Source organism: Schistocerca nitens, chromosome 2 (assembly GCF_023898315.1).
Source record: "Schistocerca nitens isolate TAMUIC-IGC-003100 chromosome 2, iqSchNite1.1, whole genome shotgun sequence".
NCBI lineage: Eukaryota > Metazoa > Arthropoda > Insecta > Orthoptera > Acrididae > Schistocerca > Schistocerca nitens.
The window spans coordinates 278,555,477-278,579,122 of NC_064615.1; the positions used below are offsets into that span (position 1 = coordinate 278,555,477).

The 23,646-nt window shown below is 42.6% G+C and overlaps 1 protein-coding gene across 1 annotated transcript in view; it reads right to left on the minus strand.

The window, feature by feature from the left end:
- Window positions 1-21,204, minus strand: part of LOC126234364 (uncharacterized) — a 93,504-nt gene extending 72,300 nt beyond the window's left edge. The window contains exons 1-3 of the mRNA XM_049943052.1: window positions 21,092-21,204; window positions 8,212-8,337; window positions 2,350-2,488 (exon numbers count right to left, since the gene is read on the minus strand). Of these exons, the coding sequence (XP_049799009.1) occupies window positions 2,350-2,488; window positions 8,212-8,337; window positions 21,092-21,164 (338 nt within the window). The 5' untranslated portion in view covers window positions 21,165-21,204. The remainder of the gene's footprint in view (window positions 1-2,349; window positions 2,489-8,211; window positions 8,338-21,091) is intronic.
- Window positions 21,205-23,646: the final 2,442 nt, after the last annotated feature.

Genomic DNA, 23,646 nt, shown 5'->3' on the forward strand with positions numbered 1-23,646 from the left:
GCCGATATTTAAACAGTAGAAACCTCGACCACTGTCTCTGCCATAAGGCCATTGATTAGATCGTGCGAGAACATGTGTTAGATGGTTGGTTTGTGGCGGTTGAAGGGACCAGTATGTGTTAGATGTATGATCATTAAGAGTTTGGTCCATGAGTAAACAACGAAGAATATTTTGATGTTATAAATAAAAACATCCGTTATAAAAAGCGTCGAGATAAAGAAACAGTCACTGCCCAGTGACAAGGCTCATTTGAACGTGGGCTACCCTCTGCAGGAACTTCTGGTAAACTGAAACGAAGCAAAAGCCAGTCTGTAGGACGCCAGCTTCCAACCAAAGAGACGATATACGCTCCACCACAAGTGAAAGATGAGTTCCCACTGGCAACAAGGACGCCAGCTAGTAACTATGGAAACGCTGTGGAATCGATAAGTACCGTCACGTGCCAGCAAATGTACGTAACCATCTGCACTAGTGTAATACACGTATGTCAAGCGTGTTATATCCTGCTTGTTATGTCTTTACATTTTTCCAGACGTAATTGTTCTTTATTTAAATGGCCGAATCGCTGCTTGCAAGAACTATACATACCTAAAGCAGGGATGACAAAAGATACAGCCACTGCGTGCCAGTGTATAATACGTGTATGTATTAAGAATGCACTTAATTCCAGGGTATAGGAGCTGCACTTGATTAGTACATTGCTTCCTTTCAGTGTCCTCATCGGTTTTAACTGGACCATTGTGTCCTATTCGTCTTCCCAGAACGTAAGATATGAAGACGATCGAAACCGGCCATTTAAAAATAAAAAATAAAAACAATTTAAATGTGATCTGTGTGTACATCTACATCTATATAAATACTCCGTAAGCCACTGTACGGTGCGCGGCCGAGGGTACCATGTGCCACTACTACTCATTTCCTTTCCTATTCCACTCACAAGTAGAGCGAGGAGAAAACGACTGCCATATTCCTCCGTATGAGCCACAATTTCTTGAACCCTATCTTCGTGGTCTTTACGTGCAATGCATGTTGGCACCAGTAGAATGGTTCGTCAGTCAGATTCAAATGCCGGTTCTCTAAATTTTCTCAATATTGTTTTTCGGAAAGAACGTCGCCTTCCCTCCAAGGATTCTCGTTTGAATTGCCGATCCATATCCGTAACACTTAAGTATCGTTGGAACCTACCGGTAACAAATCTAGCAGTCCGCCTCTGAACTGCTTCAATGTGTTCTTTTGATCTGACCTGATACGGATCCCAAATACTCGTGCAGTACTCAAGAATAGGTCGCACCAGAGTCCTATATGCGGTCTCCCTTACTGGTAAACCACATCTTTTGCTGAAATTCTCCCGATAAGCCCCAGACGATTCACCTTCCCTACCACAGTTCTCACATGTTCGTTCCAGCACACATCGCTTTGCAACGTAACGGTTAGATATTTAAACGACATGACCATGACAAGCAGGGCACTTATAACACTGTATCCGAACATTACAGGTTTGTTCTTCCTGTTCATCCACATTAACTTAACAGTTTTCCACCTTTAGAGGTAGCTGCCATTGATCACATCAACTAGAAATTTTAGCTGAGTCGTCTTGTATCTTCCTGTAGATATTCAACATGACACCTAACCGTACACCACTGCCAACAACCGCAGAATGCTGCCCACCCCGTCCGTCAAATCATTTATTTACTTAGAGAACAACGTCTGTCCTATCACACTTCACTGGGGTACTCCTGTCGGTACCCTTGTCTCTGACGAACATTACCCGTTGAGGACATCATGCTGGGTTGTATTACTTAAGACGTCTTCGAACAACTCACATATCTTTGAACTTATTCCATATTCTCGTTACCTACGTTAATAGCCTGCATCGAATGCGTTCCGGAAATCTACAAATATGGAAACTGCCTGTTACCCGTCTTCGATAGTTTTCAGTATATCATTTGAGAAAAAGGCAAGCTGAGTTTCGCACGAGCGATTGTTTCCATAACCATGGTGTATTGAAATGAGTAACAATATTATAAAGACCGCTGTTTTTCCTGGAACAATGTTACAAAGAATTACAAATGATTGCGCTCCGCGTAAACATTGAAATAAATAACTGGAAAATTGTGACATGTTTTACTACATATTTTGCGCAATACTTGCGATATCAGTGCTTATTGCTTTCGGGTGTTCTCAGTGTCTCATATGATATAAGATTTTTGAAACCGAAATTGACCTGTCTCCGGCTAATACGATGGCTGAACATATCTGTTGGTTGGCTTGTATCGAGACGCTGAAATTAGTGTAAAAGCCGTAATTACAAGCTATGCAGTGTCAGAGCAGATAAGAGCTTCCACTTACCCGTTTGTTCCGTATGGGTCTTTCGCGCACTCACAGCTCGGTATGCATTTGTCTTCTCGCTCATCCCCTGTTTCTGCGCCAAGTTCTAACATTGTGCCTCTATAGTAGCACTTCATCCTGTCTGCCGACAGAAGTGAACCTGGGAAAACAGTGATTTTTTGTAAATATTAAGCGTCACAGAATAATATATGATATTTTTTGGACACAGTTAGGGGATCTTGGGCAGAACGGGACAGCGTGGCACAAAAGGATTGTGCTGTTTCCTAAGCTGACTATTTCGGGTGAGATGATGTTACGTCTCTGAATGGTAGCGAAGGTGCGACAGCCATTTCGACTTAAAGTGAATTGTTGCCCTTCACGTTTTCAGCTGCGATTTTATAACTTATGGCACATTTCACTGCAAGATAAAGATAAACCGGTAATTGTTAACTGTACGCCCTTAAATGAGTTGTAATCTCAAAGTACTCCCCATTTGCTATACGTTAGACATCATGTTTAAATGCGCCAGTTACTATGCTGCATAAAACTTAACTGAAATGAGCTTTCGGAGTGTAACGGGACTGGCAGTATGGGATAGAGTGCAGTTCTACGCAATGATTTCTTGATGCAAGTAGTTTCCAAACTACTTATCTCTTTCATCTCTTGCTTTTTCAGATGGTGTGAACTTACAGTAGAAATACTGATTTTCACCAGTGGGATAATATGTCAACTGAAGTGGTAGTTCGAACTCTTTTTATCTTCTGAAACAGGGCTTTTAGAAGAACGAGTTTAACAACTACACAGTTGACATTTTAGTGCAACGATAAAACATCTCACTGTTTGATACCTACCGATCAACTAGCAGAAAAAATTGGCTTACCACAGAGACTTTACAAAGGAACTTGTGTAGCTTGGCAGACTGGGTTATAGCACTTATTACTAGGCATCCTATGTTGTCTGTTCGCAAACTAGAAAATACATATGGGGAACGAGAGATGGAATGCAACAACATACGAGTAAAAGTAGCAGTAAGCACTAAAAATAATTCTGCATTTTTCAAGATGACATTACAGTGTTTTCTTATTGTTGACGATATTTTTGAAGATTCCATATTTCTTAGTCTAAACTGATCACTAAAGAATTTTATGTCCAAGTTTCAAGATTGTATTCTTAATAATTTAAAGGTATATGCGGTGATTTCACAACAAAATTGCCTTTTCTCATTCTGCTTCGCGAGCAGGACGGAATGGGAATTAAGCAAGCAGTTCATTGAAAAATTGTCAGACGTACATAACATACAGTTTGAAGTCCTTTTCATGTAAGGTATGGAAGGTTATACTACAAGCAGATTTTTTTATACCTTTAAGAAGCATTTTACAAAAAATATTAAACGTAAAGTATCCCATATCCGAATGTAGTCTTCCTTGTCGAATCTAGATGATGAAATCTTCTCAGGTTGTCAGCCGAGTGAAGGAAATACTTCAACAAGTTTCCTCCTTGTCATCTTCAGGTAAAGTGTCGGGTTCGTGTCCTGTCTGGCTCTTTATAGCCGCAGGACCGCCGGCTCCTCTGCCTTCTCTGCGTGGACAGAACCAATCGCGCGCCTGCGGAAGAGGTGTCGTGGCCCGTGCTAGGGGGCGGGGCAGTTGCGGCCGGTGGTGGTGGGAGCTCCCTGCATGCTGGCGGGTCCGGGCGTCGCGTTGTGGTGGGGCCCGTCCATCCCATCCGCTGCCTTCACCGGTTTTGCACTGGAACATTCTTGTTGCAGTTTTGTTACCGCTGCTTCCCACGCTGTGCTAAGTTAGAAAGTGTTACCACAGTTGAGCCGGCCGGTGTGGCCGAGCGGTTCCAGGCGCTTCAGTCTGGAACCGCGCTGCTGCTACGGTCGCAGGTTCGAATCCTGCCTCGGGCATGGATGTGTGTGATGTCCTTAGGTTAGTTAGGTTTAAGTAGTTCTAAGTTCGAGGGGACTGATGACCTCAGATGTTAAGTCCCATAGTGCTCAGAGCCATTTTGTTACCACAGTTGACAAGGTGATCATGGACTCGTATCTCCACAGCCTTAAAGATCGAATCCCACAACCTGTTCGCCCTGCACAGCAGCTGTGTTTTTTCAAAATCAAATATATGGTTTTCGTAGGACTGTGTTCTGACGCTGCAGATTTCTCCATTTGGTTCAAATGGTTCAAATTGCTCTGAGCGCTATGGGACTTAACTTCTAAGGTCATCAGTCCCCTAGAACTTAGAACTACTTAAACCTAACCAACCTAAGGACATCACACACATCCATGCCCGAGGCAGGATTCAAACCTGCGACCGTAGCGGTGACACGGTTCCAGACTGTAGCGCCTAGAACCGCTCGGCCACTCCGGCCGGCTCTCCGTTTGGCCTATACGATGTGAAACCGGCAGAAGTAGTGGATGGATGGGTCGGTCCCCACCAGGATGGGACACCCGGACGCCTCAGCATGTAGAGAGCCCCCTCCACCACTGACCGTGCCCCCCCCCCCCCCCCCCCACATACACACAGGGGCCGCGAAACCTCTTCTGGAGGCGCGCCGCTATTGGCGCTGCCGACGCAGACGAGACAGAGGCTATAAAGAACAGGACAGCACACGATCCTGACCCTTCACCTGAAAATTAAAGTAGGTAAGTTGTTGAAACATTGCCACATAAAGAGTCTTGACTCGGCTGATGACCCGAGAAGACTTCATCACTAACCGTCCCATTTCCCTCCCAGTTCCCTACATTTTTCAAACAGAAACTTTTTCTGTTTTCGTGAAGTGGATGCTCCTCCAGCTGATTTGGTTACGATTTGGTGCGTATTTTCTCCCAGCAACCACACTGTGTAAAGAATTCTCATTAGTGCATACTCTGTTTCAAAAGTACACCTCTTGGCTTAGATCTGCCACCTATTTGGAAGGGCTTTCTTTTTGGACAATGGCATCTTTATTCACGAAGTGTGTAGCTTGTGTCTTCAGTGTATCTGGCTTTAGAGGTGACTCTGAGGAGCGTATGTACGGTTTTAGTGACGTGTTTATGTCGGCGATGGTAAGGAAAGAAGGAAAGGACAAACTCGGGGCTGACACATCACCTACACCTTTCGAATGCAAGCAGGATGTTCACAATGCTTAACGTCTCTATCTGAGTGCTGGATCACAATCGAAAGTGTCACTCGCCATCAGTCACACTACAAGGAGGGTTTGAATTTCGTCAAGGGCTGGCAACTTTTCGCTGCCAGCGAAATACGAGGGCTCAAAATTTATTCCACCAAGTAGGATTCGAACTATTTCCTCCAAGTTAAAAGGCAGGACACAGTCGTGAACCTATAATCTGTTCTTACTGTCTTACATTTTCATATAGACATCAATAGTGACAGTTGATCATCACAGAATGAGCAACAACATATGAGTTTCGCGGCCCTAATTACGATACTCGTATATAATTTTGCATTTCTGTAACAGTAATGTTGCCATTTTTTACGATAGCCAAGTCTGTTAGTACCTTTTTCCATTTGTAAATAGAAATCCGAAATCCGATACACACGAAAGAGGAAAAGTTAACTGGGATAGCTGTTGAAAAAAAAAAACGTCCTGAAATCCCAAACAGACTGTCTGACAAAAGAACAGAAATACCCAGAAAGGGAAGAGGAAGCGAAATTACACTTCACGTATTGAAATAAAATGTACCGTTACATCACTGATTGCAAAATGATGTCAAATTCACCAAGATTTTGCTGATGAGCCCACTTAAAAGAATACACCCCATCTCGTCTAGATACATGCACTGATTAGTTTAGGGTGTCGGAAAGTCCGTCTATCTTCTCCTGAGGCACACTTCATCACAAATGTTGTAATTGGTCCTTGACATCCTGGATACTGGCGCTCGGACACAGGTGACGTCCAAGCTGGTCCCATGCATGCTCTGTTGGGAAGTCATCTGGGGTTTTAGATGTCCACTGGAGTAGCTCAGCGACATGCAGAATGTTCACAGAGACAGGCACCATGAATGGAGCGTCATCCTGTTGAAAAGCGGCACCACGATACTGTCGCTGTCGCAGTATAGATAAGAACATAACACTGGATGCTAGTGAAGTATTATTGTGCCAATGGAGTCCCCTCAATCTCCATCATGCGTGACGTGAAATCATAGCTGATTTTTCTCCACACCATGGCGACTCTCTGAAACACTGGAAGAATGGAACGTTTCCCCAGGTCGCCACCAATTCGCCAACGATGCTCATCTGGGGAAGTGGTGAATCGTGATTCATCGCTAAACACAATGCGACGCCATTCGTCAGTAGTCCATGCTTTCCATTCATGGAACCAATCCTAAAGCAGCCGTTTGTCCTATGAACTCCAGCCTACACAATGGACGGCAGTTCTCTAGTCCGGAAGGTGCTAGTCTCGAGCCAATGGTGTGGTATGACACAGAATGTTCTAGGGAGTCCTTGACTTCTTGTTGGATGACAGGTATAGGCGTGCCTGGTGCACAACAACACGATCCTCCCTGGTGGTGGTCAGACATGGTAGGCCAGACCTTTGACAACGAGGATGCCTGCCCTCAGTATACCATGCAGGCCAACATCGGGCCACTCTCACGTGCGAATAATCCATAAAACTGGATATTGCGTGATTGGATCAGTTGGCCAAACGGAAACCGAAAATGAGGCCCTTTCAAATTGCGTCAGGTGCTGATAGTGCTGTCTCACGTGAGTACTCAAAGTCACCGTGCCCTTCCCAATGATCACTCAATATCTGACGTTGATCGAGCCACTTATGTGCTTTACTAGGACTGGTAACAAAACCAAGCACGAATAACACTAATTCACTCATGTGACCATTCCAGCCGCCGGTGTTGCACACGTGCACGAAGCTACATTGGTATTCGACCATGTTTTCGTGCAGTTCACTTTCTTGTCAAGACAGATAAAATAATTAGGTAATATACCGCTCTAGCCTGACTAGCATGTTGAATTGTGTTTGAGCTCACTTACTATTACCATAATACGAGTGGCAACGACGTCAGCGTTTTATCACTTTACGTTTGCTAATTTAACTCGGTTTAAAAAAAAAATTGTGTCAGGACATTGCTACTCCATGCGGCTTGAAGTGTGTGGTATTGTTGAATGTAGGGAAGTTGCAGCACCCAAAAACTGTTCTGAAATGCAGAATAAACTGTAGATTATCGATGCTTGCTGCGGGCACAGCCTAAATAAATGTGACGTAGTTACGTATGTAAATGGGAAGTAAGGCTCATTGATTGAATTCATCATTGACGGTCAGTAACTGAGAACTGTCACAGCTATTAAATGAGTCACTTTGCGTACAGAGCATTCTCTAGAAGTGGTTGTAGGAAAGGCAGATAACACACTGGCTTTCGTTGGAATTCTATGCACGCACGAAGGGATCAACACGTAACACTGTCTTTAGAAAAGCCCTTAGATATTGCTCGTATCTCTAAGATTAAGAGAAGACATCCAAATAACAGCCGAGATTTCTTTCACGTGATTCTTTAGAAAGCGCGAGAGCCTTAAGGAGATGGTCACTCAACTCCTGTGGCAGACGTTAAAAGAGAAGTGTTGTGCATCATGACGAGATTTAATGTTGGAAGTTCCGAGAGCGTATGGTTCGAGAAGAGTCAAGCCACATCTAACTTCAAACAAATATCGCGAAAATGGAGCTCATATGGAGGCTTAAGGGCAGAAGGGAAAACAAAGAACAGTTTCGGTAGGATTTCTGGAGCGGTCTTTGTGATACTGACTGCGCATAACTGAAGACTAGAAAACAGTTTGTTCTGCTTTTCAAGAATATGACATATTCCTGGCTCACGCTGTAAGTATCTGCATTAAGGGCTGAAGCCTTCACTTCCAGTGCGATACTTACTGCAGTTGAAGCTCGTAGGGCAGCACTCGCTGGGGTCGTCACTGCGTTCGCAGCCCAACTCCTCGTGGTACCGTATGGCTCTAAAGTTGGGGCACTCCTCTACTCTACATTTCGTAGCCGTGGCATCTGTAACAGTAAAGATACGTACATTAATTTGAAACAGTGGTTGCTTTCCCCACTGAACGCCAACAAGGAAGTCAAATGTAGGTTGCGTAACAGTACATGCCACCATGTTGCTCTTAAAATTATTCCCAGGTCCTGTTTAGCATGGAGCTTTACCTTTAAATAATATTCAGTGTTTCGTGTTTCGTAAAATAATTAAATTAGAAATTACTGAATACTAGAAAACAGTTTGTTCTGCTTGTCAAGAAAACAATCACAGTGGTATTTTAAGAACTGTTCTAACGGTGCTTGCTTGGTGGTATAGCACTCAATAAGTCCCATCGGCAACCGGTCGAAGTAATGGGAAACCAAGGTACCACCGCTGCAGCACGGAAATATTTGATACCTGGGTGAATGTGTTTTGTTGATTTATGTCGTTAGTGCCTGTCGTAACAGAGTACACTCGCTCGAAGTGCAGCCCATACTTTGTTTGGTGGTGACTGTATTGTTGAGGGGAATCTCGGTTTGGCTACGTCAGGCACGACGCGACACCAGAAGATTGTCATCTGGCCGGAAATGTTCGTACTGCTCTCACGTGAATATTTCAACCACGGACTCGTACGTAATGTGTTGTACTCAGAATACTGATAACGTCACATCGCCCGCACAGTAATTCATAGCCTGACCTCGCGGCTTCCAGGTTCATCGTAGCTGTGCTCTGGGGACCGCGAAGCGTTCACACTTTGCAGGCACTACGAATAGTGTTTCATCCCGTCTCAGTGAGCCTGGAGACAAACTCACCAGAAACGTTTCTAGTACGCTGATACGAGATCTCAGGCAAAAATAGGCAATGCAGACAAAAAGAACCGGCTACAGGTATACTACATCATATGCGGTGTTTCATTTTGTTCTTGTAATAATAATATGTTTAAAACTTATTTATAATTTTCGATATTATTAGTTTTCTAACAGCAATGCCCCTCAGGTAGAACTTAAATTGTTACGTGATGAAGTATCAAAGCTTCCGAAGCGGGGCGTAACGTATGAGTAGTGAGCTTTGACGATTAGCTACTGAATGCTTACCTCTCGTAGTTTACCCACACAACAGCGGAACCCCCCCCCCCCTAGCGCTTTTTTGATGTGTAAAGTAACAGTACAATTTGCTATGAAATCTCTGACTCAGTTCTTTCCTTCTTAGTATTTCTTGAAGTGGTATTCACGAAATAATTAGGTGATCATCAGTATAGCTCGCCCGAAGTGGTGTAAGCAAATAAAAGAAAACGGTCTTCGCGAAATTTAAGAATAATAAAAATTCTGAATTAAAAACGAACGCTAATGTGCCAGTTTGAACAGAGCTTTTAAGGTTTCATTAAAGCAGTTCATTTGTCTTCTCTAGTCCTTTGTAGAGACCTAGTGCATATATGCAATAAATTCCGGTCTCGCAGTAAACAATTTAGCTTCTCTGTCGAGACAGACAGCGCATTGTTCCAATGATTCGACCCACATTCGAAAACGGTGGAGATCGAGTTACTGATCACTAATCTCGGTGGGGTCCCAGATGGTACCAGACGAACGCTGGTGTAGTTCCTTCAGTGTGGACACACAGTTGATTTTTATCCCTCGTTCTCGTTCATTGATTTCGTCCCTAGTGATCGCCATATTAACACGGTGTGCTTCTGACACAACTGGATACGATATCACACTGCCGCACTCGGATGTTACTTTAAAAATATGCCACTCATCTTGACGTGACATGCTTGTTTTAGCTGTTTGTGATTGAGAAATATACAAGTTCCTTAGCAAGAACTTCACGAGATGGTTTCACTCCTTTTTGTGTGTACCTGATGGCACAGAACTCTTTAATGATAATATTTGTTGAGCTTCTTGTTAGTTTGTTTCTAGCGTACACCTGACCACAATTAGAAGTCAACACCTGTGGAGTAATCGACCACCGCGGCGTCTGACATTTCATGGTTTATCCTTTTTTACCGGGAGTAATTCCAGCTTTGTTTACAAGGTCTTCATGCTATGAAAGCCATCTCCCATTTTCCTGTCGGGTTACGTGACGTTCTTGCAGCTCTTGTATTAGCTTTTCTTATACACACCGTCCATCCACGTGCAGTCTTATTGTGTCAATATCTTTATGTCACAAACCGTTGGATCAGCTAACTGAAAATCTCTCAATCACCTATTCAGGAAATTCTCTAGAAAGTTTTTAAGAAGAGAAAAATGTGTGCAAAGTTTTCCCCTCACACTTTGTCTCCGGAAGAAAACCAGCGGCGCGTGTACTCCTGCCGCAACTTGATTCAAATGTAAAACGCTGGCAGTTCTTTTCTGGAAAATATCGTCATGAGTGTTATCAATATCAATCCACCACACAACAAAAAGGTGCGGAATGGGTCTCTGGTATTTCGGCAAGACCGAAAAAGGTGCGAATGTGTGTAATTGAACAACATTCCAAAGCAGGCCTTTGCTGTCAGGTCCCCTTGGCTTTATGAACGTTCTGTGTGTAGTACTCAAGTCGACGGAGCCTGTGCTTTTTCTATGTTTTTTTTTTTATTAATACAGCCTTGAAATGTTTTGGACTGACGTGGTATGCCACTGAACACCAGCTTTCCTGTATTAAAGCTGTGTTCCTTACTCTAGGCGTGTATGTCTTAATACTCGTAAATTATATGGTGAAACATTTGTTGCGCTATCGACAAACTGTGTATCGGGTGATTGATGATAAAACTGAGTCAACATCTAAATCTACTGCCTTCTTGCCTTACGTAGGAAGCACTTCCAACAAGATCGGTCGTATTTTACAGAAGTACGATGTGAAATGTGTTTTCCGTCCTCCATCTAAAATTAGAGTACTTTTCGGTTCGGTTAAGGATGAGCTTGGTTTGCGAAAGGTGGGTGTATATCGCATTCCTTGTAGCTGTGCGTAGCATATATTGGTCGCACTATCAGGACCGTGGATGACCGATATACTGAGCATCAACGGCACACACGATTACAGCAGCCAAGTAGATCTGCTATTGCCGAACGTTGCTTGGCTAGTGGTCACCCTGTGTTATATAACAATACCGAGATATTGGCGTGCACGTCCAGCTGTTGGGACAGTGTTATTAAGGAGGCAGTTGAGATTAAATTAGCGAGCAACCTTGTAAAAAGTTATGCAGGTTTTTGTTTGAACTCTGCTAGGAATCCTGCTCTCTCTCTTGTCAAAAAACAGAGGGGAGGAGTCAATATTACCCCATCTGCTAGTTCGTAGTTTCACTATCGATATCTCTGAGTTTGGTCATCTTTGGCGGCATTAGTGCCCAGTGTGAGTGTGTTACCTTTCCTGAATTACTTCAAGAACCGAGGTTTTTAATTTGCCTGTCCGTTGCAGTTTGTGCGTTGAAAATGGCGGGATGTAATCCCGCCGAAATATCGACGGTCGCTGCAAATTTTACCTGGATGAAGTCTCGTAAGTTGTTCGAAAAGTGTATCCGCCAGGAGAAACTTTTGTCCGTTCCATTGACAGAAGTATTCTCAATATTTCCATGGTGATACAATGTCTGTACTACCTTTCAGTATATACAACGCCGCATTTTAATCTCAAATGATGTGACAGGTAGTTCATCATTTTAGGAGAGTATGACAACAAATTTACACAAAATGATACAGACTTGTCGCAGAAAAGATTGCCCAAACAGTCCCTCAATACACGGCGCACGTCACTCTTGCGGCAATGCAGGCGTGTATTTTCGCATGCAAACAATCGGATAGGTGCCAAGTGGCATCTTGCGATAGAGTGTCCTCCCTAGCATTTTGCGCCTTTTGTTGCAATTTGGCAGTCGTTCTTGCAGGCTCTGGAGAACGAAGAGGTTCCCACTTAGTCACGCCCCATGCGTGCTCAACTGGCGAGGGATCTGGTGAACTTGTTGGCCAGCGCAGTTGTTTCACACAACGAAGAGCAGATTGGCTCTTCTGCTGAAGAAGCATGTCACCTTTCTATCGAAGATACACAGCAACCTGTGCAATGTAGCGGGTACTTGTTACTTTATCCCGCAGGCTCGTCAAATGTGACTGCTAGTTGTTGTAGCAGGATCTAATAAAAAATCTAATTATATTATTAAAAACGAGTAATGAAAAGATGTTATTTGATTATGTAAATGAGAGTATACGTCTATATTTGTAAGTTGTGATATCTGTGGATACAGTCTTACAGAAGTGTTCCCTATTGTTTTAAGTTCTGCTCATCAGTTACGATAGTACCTTGTTCTCTTACTTTGCGTAAGAGACGACGACGTATGAAATTTTCGTCGGATCCTGTGTAGACGTTCGTTCACCGTGCAGTTATATGGACTTCATTTCCTTGTTGCAGAATTCCTTTTCTGTAAGAGTCTTTCTGGACACAACTTGACTTAACTTCTGATGCGGTTTTTTCTCTTCTGTAACTCGCTTACTATTAACTCTAATGAGAACGCACAATTGCATTTATACGTAATACGATGCAACGTTGCCTACCATTCCCATAATGCTTCACTAACTGACGACTCACTACTGGCAGTCCATGACGTCTGCCTGATCTCAACAACAACAAGAAGAGCTGCTCAGGGATGTACCCATCTTATTCAAACACTTCTCGTAACTCGTTCTTAATCCGTGACAGTACGGTTTTCTCAGGCGTCCTCACACTACAGTTAAATATTTCTGTATACTGTTTCAGATTATTTAATTTAATTACATTTCCTTGAGAAAATAAAAGTAAAGAAAAGATGAATTGCGTACATAATTTGTCCTTCAGGTCCAGATAATTACTTCTTGTCATTAAGACCTGACGCGCGTCTTCGTTGTGACCGATGACACCCAACACCATGAAGCCTGGGATGGGACCTGGTTGTCGTTGGCGGACGCACTCTGCAGTAGGCCGCTAACTAGGCTCGCCCCACGTACGTGTACCCCCATCACTCTCACACAGACAGCAAGTACTCTCATTACTCTAGATAACAGAGCGCCATTCCACTCTCTTTAACGACACCAAACCATTCATACTTGGCGGTGTCGTGGTATCAGTAATAGCCTGTCGAAAGGCACACGTGATCTTAATCTTGCTGCAAGCAGACGATTCCCAGTGGCTCATGGTAACTCAGGAGATGCAGCATGTGCCCGGATTTCTTCCATGGACGACGTTTCTTCAGCCAACGTTGCTCACACAATGCTTCCTTCGTGAAGTGCTTCTGTTCTGGGGGGGACGCCCAGAATCTGTTCTAACTGCATGTAAATGGTACACAAATCATCTACATCTACGTGATTACTCTGCTATTCACAATAAAGTGCCTGGCGGAGGGTTCAATGAACCACTTTCAAGCTGTCTCTCTACCGTTCCACTTTCGAGCGGCACGCGGGTAGAACGGGCATTTAAATTTTTCTGAGCGAGCCCTGATTTCTCTTACTTTATAGTGATGATCATTTCTCCCTATGTAGGTGGTTGCCAACAGAATGTTTTGGCAATCGGAGGAGAAAACTGGTGATTGAAGTTTCATGAGAAGATCCCGTCGCAACGAAAAACGCCTTTGTTTTAATGATAGCCACTCCAATTCACGTATCATGTTTGTGACACTATCTCCCCTATTTCGCCATAATACAAAAGGAGCTGCCCTTCTTTGTACTTTTTCGATGTCATCCGTCAGTCCCACCTGATGCGGATCCCACACCGCACAGCAATACTCCAGAATACGGCGGACAAGCGTGGTGTAAGCAGTCTCTTTAGTAGACCTGTTGCACCTTCTAAGTGTTCTGACAATGAATCGCAGTGTTTGATTTGCTCTACCCACAGTAGTACCTATGTGATCGTTCCAGTTTAGGTTATTTGTGATTGTAATCCGTAAGTATTTAGTTGAATTTACAGACTTCAGATTTGTGTGACTTACCGCGTAATCGAAATTTAGCTGATTTCTTTTAGTACTCATATGAATAACTTCTCACTTTTCCTTATTCAGGGTCAATTGCCACTTTTCGCACCATACAGATATCTTATCTAAATCATTTTGCAAGTCGTTTTGATCATCTGATGACTTTAAAAGACGGTAAATGACAGCATCATTTTCGAACAGTCTAAGACAGTTACTCAGATTGTCTCCTATGTTTTTAATATAGATCAGGAACAATACAGGGGCTATAACACTTCCTTGGGGAACGCCGGATACTACTTCTGTTTTACACGATAACTTTCCGTCTATTACTACGAACTGTGACCTTTCTGGCAGGACATCACGAATCCAGTCGCACAACTGAGGCGATACTCCGTAGGCACGCAGTTTGGTTAGAAGACGCTTGTAAGGAGTGGTGTCGAAAGCCTTCTGGAAATCTAAAAATATGGAATCAATTTGACATCCCCTGTCGATAGCACTTATCACTTCACGAGTATAAAGAACTAGTTGTATTTTCACAAGAACGATATTTTCTGAAACCGTGCTGACAATGTGTCAATAAACCGTTTTCTTTGAGGTAATTCATAATGTTCGAATACAGTATATGTTCCAAAGCCCTACTACAAATCAACGTTAGTGATATAGGCCTGTAATTCAGCGGATTACTCCTACTTCCCTTTTTGGGTATAGGTGTGACTTGAGAAATTTTCCAGTCTTTAGGTACGGATCTTTCTGTGAGCGAGTGGTTGTATATAATTGCTAAATATAGAGCTATTTTATCAGCATACTCTGAGAGGAACCTGACTGGTATACAATCTGTACTGAAGGCCTTGCCTTTTTTAAGTGATTTAAGCTGCTTCGTTACTCCGAGGATATCTGCTTCTATGTTTCTCATCTTGGCAGTTGTCTTTTATTGGAGTTCAGGAATATTTACTTCGTCTTCTTTGGTGAAGGAGTTTCGGAAAACCGTGTTTAATAACTCTGCTTTGGTGGCACTGTCATCAGTGATTCATCGTTGTTATCGAGCAGTGAAAGTACTGATTGCGTCTTGCCACTGGTGTGCTTTATGTATGATCAGAATTTCTTTGGGTTTTCTGCCAGATTTCGAGACACAATTTCGTTATGGAAATTATTAAAAGCATCTCGCATTGAAGTACGTGCCTTATTTCGAACTTCTGTAAAACTTTGCCAATCTTGGGGATTTTGCGTTCTTTTCCCTGGTGAAAGCAGCAAAGTACCACCTATACGTTCCTCCCAACTCATGCAGCAATCCGACGATATGTCCATCCAGCTCCCACCGGGCACGCGACGTGACCCCGTTTAAAGGGCTGTAACTGTTCAACTGGAGTGCATACTCGTTGTCGGGGTGTGATTGTACCCTAGAATGAATGTTGCAAACACTGTTCTCCTCGAAACTCAGCACAGTCACTGCTTTCAGAGCCAAAACAGGGGGCACACAGACTGGCCTCCTGAGCCCTATCTGATCGCCAAGGCATTATTACAGAGAGACTAAAATATGCCGTTGTTAAACCCCTATGTAAGAAAGGTGACAAGAGAGACGTCAGTAACTACCGACCTATTTCAATGCGACATCATTTTCCAAAATTTTTGAGAAACTACAGTTCTAGAATAGTATCTCAGAGAAACTACAGTTCTAGAATAGTATCTCACCTTGGCAACAATAATTCCTCAGTAACTCACAGATTGAGTTTCAGAAATGTTGCTCTACTGAGAATGGTGTTTACATGTTCACACAGCAGGTATTACAAACATTAAATAACAAAATAGCACCGATAGGTATTTCTGTGACATATCCAAGGCATTTTATTGTGTGAATCATAGTATAATCCTAGATAAATAGGATTTTTATGGGATTTGTGGTATTGCCAAGCAAGGGTCATGTCATATCTCACCAAAAGAATGCAGGAAGTTGTACTTAATAGTAATTCAACCAACAAAATCCAGGACATAATTCTGACTGGGCAGAAATCACCTATGGGGTTCCTCAAGGCTCAATCGTAGGTCCACTACTGTTTCTCATATACGTAAATCAGCTATCGTATAATGTACAATAAGCAGAATCGTTCGTTTTACTGATGTCACCAGTATTGAAATCACTCCCAGTATACATACAGAAATGGAAGAAATGTTGAACAAAGTTCTCAAAAGTATCATTGACTGGTTTTCTGCGAATGATCTCACCATGAATTTCACGAAGACACATCATATTCAGTTCTGCGCCTCTAGGGGTAATGCACCAGTGATATGTGTAACACATGGTTATGAAATAATACATAGCTTGGAAACTTCAAAATTCTTAGGTGTCCACATCGATGAGAACTAAAATTGAAAAAAAAACACATTTTGGAACTCCGAAAACGACTTAGTTTGGCCACATTTGTACTTAGTATCATAGCAAATTTTGGGGAGAGAGAAATCAGTAAGTTGACATATTTTGCTTATTTTCATTCAGTAAGGTGATATGTTCTGGGGTAACTCATCTTTAAGAAAAAAGATCTTCATTGCCCAAAAACGTGCTGTAAGAATAATATGTGGTGCTCACCCGCGATCATCTTGTAGCCATCTGTTTAAGGAGTTTGGCATTCTGACTACTGCTTCACAGTGTTTATATTCCCTCACGAAGTTTGTTGTAAATACTCCACTACAGTTCAAAAGGAACAATCAAAAGGAACAATGAGGTATACAATTATGATACTAGAAGAAAAAAAAAGACATTCATTACTCAACATAAAGGTTGTCTTCAGCACAGAAAGGAGTGAACAACGCTGGAACAAAAATGTTTGGCCACTTACCCAGTGATATAAACGTCTCCCCTTGACAACTACTTCTATTCCGTAGAACAATTTCTATGTTTGTAATGTCTATAAGGTGGTGGCTAGTAGTGTGTGTGTGTGTGTGTGTGTGTGTGTGTGTGTGTGTGTGTGTGTGTGTGTGTGTGTGTGTATGTATATGGTGATGTTTAGAGTACAAATAAATGTACAAATTAATTTCCAATATGAATGGAAAATTAATCGTTCCATATCATAACGATTTATCGTGCAAAATGATCCATGGAACATGAAAGTAACAAACTAACAAGGATAGTGACAAATAAACCACTAACACTATAACCCTCTGTCGTATCGTTGCTTCTTGCACTCTGTTTTCATGTGACAGCTATCTTTATTTGTTTTCGTTGATTCTGTGTTGCTCTCTGTCTACTCTTTCTCTTGGTTTTGTCGGGATCTGCGCAAGTCGGCATCTGGACTGAATATGTGTACCACAATTGTCTGTGTGTAGTTTAATTAATGTGAAAGTGAGCGAATGTCTTACAATATTTGCGAATCGTGTAACTGAGGCGAGAATTGAGTATTAGACCGTTATTCACCTAGCGGGACTTTGCAAACCGCCTTAAAACCACAACCAGGCTGGACGGAACACCAACCCTACTTGTTAATTCGATACAAGGTCGAAGCCCATCCCCGTCCCGGAAGCGGCGCTTTAATACGTCCAGCTATCCGGGCAGTTATGAATTCTCTGTTCCTAGTCGAAATTTTGTGCAGAAATCAGTTTTTCTCCTCTCCCATTCCTGGTATCATGGGCATATTCTCCGGTAAACCTTCCTACTATTCCTTCCCCCACAACCGCGTTCCATCTCCTATGAACATTCGATTATCATCTCACTTTGTAAACTGAATTACTCGTTCAACATCCTTATGTACTTCCTCTGCCTCTTCATTTTCTGCTTGCGATTTCGTCAAGTATACGTGAAATAGTGGTGCCGCCTTGGGTTTGCTGTCGAATCTGATGAGACTAAACTATCACCCAGATACTGACAGTAGATCACTCTCTTTCTTGCCTTTCTATTCATGACGAATTCTACTCCAGTTATATCATTTGTTGCCGCTGTTTATGTTACCCTATATTCGTCGGACTTAAAACCTTCATCTTACTTCCATTTCACTTCACTATGCGCCACTATATCTGGAATGAGCCTTTCCATTTTCATTTACAGCTTTCCTACAAGGTCCAAACTTCTGGCATGAGACTCTTCGTCTCGTAGAGTGTTACACTTTCATTGGTAATCCCATCTCTTGCCCTTTGGCAGTCCCCTTCTGAAGATCCGAATGGCGGGCGAATCAGGACTCTTTTGTAGATGGAGAGATCATCATGATACTTTCCAATTACAGATCACTAGTCCTGCGGTACACATTATTTCCTTTTAATGCACGGTTTCCGTTGGCTTTTGCATCCTCATATCGCTGATCATTGTCGTTTCTTGCACATTTGTGATATAGTTTCCCACCCCAGGGTTAACAAAGTGCCCTGAACCTCTGACTGGTCCTTTCCCTCACCGAGGGGAGAATGAAATAATTAATAAGGACGAAGAGTACATCCATCACATGCGTTCCTGCTCTAACGTACCTCACTGTCTCAAAACGTACCGGCCAGATCATTTGGCTGGCCATCTCACATATATATCACATCCTGCACCGGTCTAATTAGCTAAATAATCTGCACATAAACTGTTGGGAGGAATATACCATTCAACATGACAGGGGTCTCATCTATATCTTTCACAATAAGTTGGAATACTGTGTGACGGCAACTGCATTGTATTTTCAGTTACTAGGTGAGAAAATTGTGATAGTGGGAAGGTATTAAGGAAACAATGTATCACTATAAGAATGGTTCTTCAGGTAGGCAAAAGAAAGCTTTAGAACAGGAGTAAAAGACAATGTTTCTAACAGTATCAAAGAAGAATATTAACGAATGAAGGAGGAAAATTGTGGAGCACGCGCATTATGTTTAATTGGCAGCTCAGCCAGTAAACTGAAGGCAGAGTGAAATCTTGCCACCGACGGATAGAACCTACAAGTCAAGAGGAGTCATACCAGTAAGGGTCGTTCCAAACACACTACGTGGCAGCTTGCAGATGACAGGCTGTGACGGCAGTAGCACGGGAGACTTTCGCACCTGTACCCATAGTCCTATACTCTGACACAGAGTTAAGCAAATGTATCGGGATAAATTATTAGTGTTGTTGGTCTTGTAGAGATGCCTGGAAAAAAGGAGAAATACAAGACGTCGTTATGGAAAGATAAACGATTAAATTCATCATTTCAACGCATTCTTCAGAGAATGTATCCGTTCCATACATATTTCGGCAGTCAGTATAGTGCAAGCGAAAAAGAAGCTTTTTATAATTTTGTTTCCTATTTTAAAGGAGTTAAAAAATGTTAGGCTTATGTATTGGAAGGACGCTTAAAGAACCAAAGACATATGTACTAAAACATAAGGAATGTCCAGTGCAAAACGACGTTTAACAAAACAAGTATTAGCATCGAGTTTTCAAAATGTGTGATTCAAGTTACGGGTTTTCGAAGAGATCTCAGACAGCGAGAGGCGTGCAAAGGTTCCCTAAGAAATTTTGGAGCCGGGACTGTAGAGTATGGTAATGGCTATCTTGTGCTGAATATATCAATGGCTGTGCTGTAATAAAAAGCCACGTTTGTTGACTGCCGGAAATAAAGACACAGCACTCTCAGGGACTGTGTTCAGTGGCACCGGAGAGTAAAATATGCGCATACGAAGGGATTGTGGTGTTAGTGAATCATTTGTCTTTGTCATCGGCGATCAGATGGCGCACAGAATCGTGTCTGTGCACACTCTGTTTCTACTCTATAGACTGTAACTGTGCTGACTTTATGGGTGAACAGTGTTTGCAGCATTCATTGAAGGGTAAAAATCATGCCCACCAGCAAGTGCATACTCCTGTTGAATAGCTTCAGCCATTTGAACAGGGTAGCATTGTAGGCGTGCAGGAAGCTGGATAGACGTACTGACGGATTGCTGATATGTTGGGCACAGTGTATTGATGGTGGGTCGCTGCCTTCTACAGCCGTCTGTAGAACATTACCACATATGTGTACGACGTAGTACAGACACACGTCAAGATCTAACGTCACTCACTGAAGAAATCTGACACATGTTCCACCTGCTGTGTCATCAGGGGCTATTGGGAATCGTCTGCTTGGAATAGGACTAAGAACACATGTGAATCTGCTCAGGCTATAATTCCCACCATGAACTGCCAACCACGTGTACTCTGGCGTCGTAAAAGGCTTGATCGGAGAGTAGAATGGCACTCTGCTGCCTTCAGTGATGAGAGTGGATTCTCTCTGTATCCGGGTGATGGATATTCACCTATGTAGCAAAACTGGAGAGCTGCATATTCCAGTATACATTACATCACCACCGACAAATCACCTACTAGACTTCATGGAGGGGCGTGGGGCCACCTTTCCCGAGTACGGTCATGTCTGGTGCTTCTGCAGGGTAAAATAATAAGTCCCCGCTACATTGCATAGGCTATTATCCCATAGCCGGGACACTGCACATCTTCACACAACTGCTGCGACACAACGCTCTCTTGGTGGAGTACACCAAGTGCACTGATCAAAAAAATCACCAGTTGAACATGTACTTACTCGCTCTCCAGGTCCTGCAAGAACCACTGCCGAATTGCAAGAAAAGTCGCAAGTTGCTGGTGAAATTCCATCGCAGGATGCCATTCGGTACATGTGTGATCGTTTGCATGCAAGAATACACACCTCCGTGGCCCCAGAGATGTACCGAGGGAGAGGGGGGGGGGAAGGGGGGGTTATGCAGAGTGTAATGGCGCGGCTTTTCAGGTACCCATTACTATGACGGTGTGTTTCACTTGGTCTTGTTATGAAGTACTCCTACAGTGTCACCTCAATCGACAATACAACTAACTTTTCGTGGTTGTACTTTTTTCTGGTAGTGTGTTTACTGATTATTTTTGTCTTGGTATACAACAATCTCCTCAAACATGACACAGTACTCACCGGCAGTGGCAGTGACGACAACCAGCAGCAGCAGCAGCAGGGAGACGCCAGATACACAGCGGGCGCCGTCCATGTTGGTGTCGAGTCGCTACTGGAGTGGACACCAGACGCCGTCCGCGCTGTATATAATGGCACCAGGGAAGCGAGATGAGCGGTAGAATACCTGCAGCGGAAATAAGTGTGACATTAGGTGGGCGGTAGGGGGCGGGGGGGGGGGAGGTAGGAGGGTGGGAGGGAGGAACCAAGGTCAACAGCTGCGCGACGACGCCTCCTACCATTACTTGACGCTGCCGTTCGCAAAAGTTGTAATTAACGCTGTTGAACTCTGTCTGTTTGTCCACGAACTACTGATAAAAATCTCACACAGTTTGTACCGGGTGCAACGGCCACAAAGTGATACGCCTTCTGACTGCAGTACTGTCCCATCGGGTCGTTACTACGGATGCGCGATGTTGGCACATCATCGATGTTGATTTCGATTACATCATCGACATCTCATGATCACTGGCTGATAATAATCGACACTAAAACCGATATTTTTAACATCAGTGTTATATGATGAAACATAGAAACAAACAAATATATACAATATCTTGTTTACTAATTTGTAAATATAGTAACACTAACTTTACACACTCATAACGTTGTATCTTCAGACTGTAAAAACAATATTTATCACAGAAACAGCTGAAGCATTGTTGGCGGAAATGCTGGAGATCAGACTCTACAACTCAAATATTGAATTACAGTTCTGGTAGATATGGATAGGATGTACTGATGACGTAATTACATATTTCTAATTCATCTTATTTTAGATCTAGAAAGCACTCTATCGGATAATAACTCAACTGTGATGGGAAGTCCATCCCAGTTCCACTTTGCGTTTACTCTTTTCTCGCCCCATTTTATAATGTCCGTTCCATAAACTGTTTGTGATTAAAAACTCTGTTTTCCAACACGAGCACACCGCAGAATGTCACAGCCATGCTCCAGACCTGTAATATCTGCGGCTGTTAGCATAGATGGTCCTATATAACTCCAATTAACGATATTACTAATCAGTAAATAGACCTATAACAATCTGTCAGTTATGTCGAACGCTGAATTCGATTTAGTGGATACTTCTTGCATTAGTTTGAGACCAGGTTCTTTTCTTATCTTATCTTTCTCTACTACACTTTGTTTAAACCTCATTACAGTCATTTTCTCTCAGCAAATTTATCAGGCTTTGCAGTAAAATATTTTGCTGCCGAATTGAGTATGGTGTCCAAATTCGATTTACGATTTTTTCTTCCAAATTCCGTTTCTGTCACTATAACCTAATGTAGTTATTAGACATGTCCATAAAAAGACGTAACATCTCCTGTCGTTCCACATACATTTACATTTAGTATATTCGTAATTTTGAATATGGACAACCGTCAGCTGTTTAATGGAATGGCGACAAAGAAAATTTGTCGAAAACTGGGACTCGAACCCAGAGTTCCAGCTCATCGCAAGCACTTGCCCTGGCTATCCGTGCACGACTCACCGCCAGTCCCAAACTTCCATATGTAGTCAACCATGCGTCTACAGTCTGTACTCGTACATCCACTATGTATATTCACGTACATGGGAGACATTTCACTTGACAGTCGTTTGCTCGGTGTCTTCGGATAAATACGATATTGCGGTGCCGGTGTTTTTCTGTATTAGGAAGCAGTGCCTGTTCCTTTGGAAATGCACACAGCTTCAAAGGAAGTTTGCATCGTGATTCAGAATAACACAGGCACTGCAATATCGTATTCCACATATGTAGACCACGTTCAATGCTTTTTTATTCCAGTCTCTGATCCCAATATGAATTCTTTAGACGATGACCGGTTTCAGTCTGTAATGACCATCCTCAGATCTAAAATATATCATGTCATATCGACATTTTATCTTTCATAAGCAATTTATAGGTTGCCACAGGCAATGTATTACACTATATTAATTGTTGACCGTAAATTCACCATAAAAAAGGGTCGGACCTATACTCTTCATATATTTCCTTTTGATAATTTTACATGGGTAACTGCATTCATCTTTTAATACATCATAATTGGTTTCTATGATAGTCATGAATTTTAGTAAGTCTGCTACATGCATTTTATCTAATGTGCTTTTATCAGATTCTGTTTTTGCGTAAATGACGACTTCATATAAGCAAGCCTACAGCAGCGACATCTAGGGAGGGTGTAGGCAAACATGTTTCTGGTTGCTACTGTACTTCAGTAGCCAGTTGCAATAATCACTATGTGGACGATGTGGCCTATTCTACACCTTGTTTTAGATCTATGTGACGATGCTATGTCGATTATATTTATATGTTTTGACGATGCTATTATGGCCATATCACTTTAGGACATGGCGTAAAAAAGGTACCTTGTACCATATTTTAGCTGTACATTTCCCTGGTTGTATGACAGTATATTGTAATACATATTGCTGTTTTATGTTAAAAGACACACTGCTCACTAGATGTATATATTTATGTATTTTAGATCTGAGGATGGTCATTACAGACTGAAACC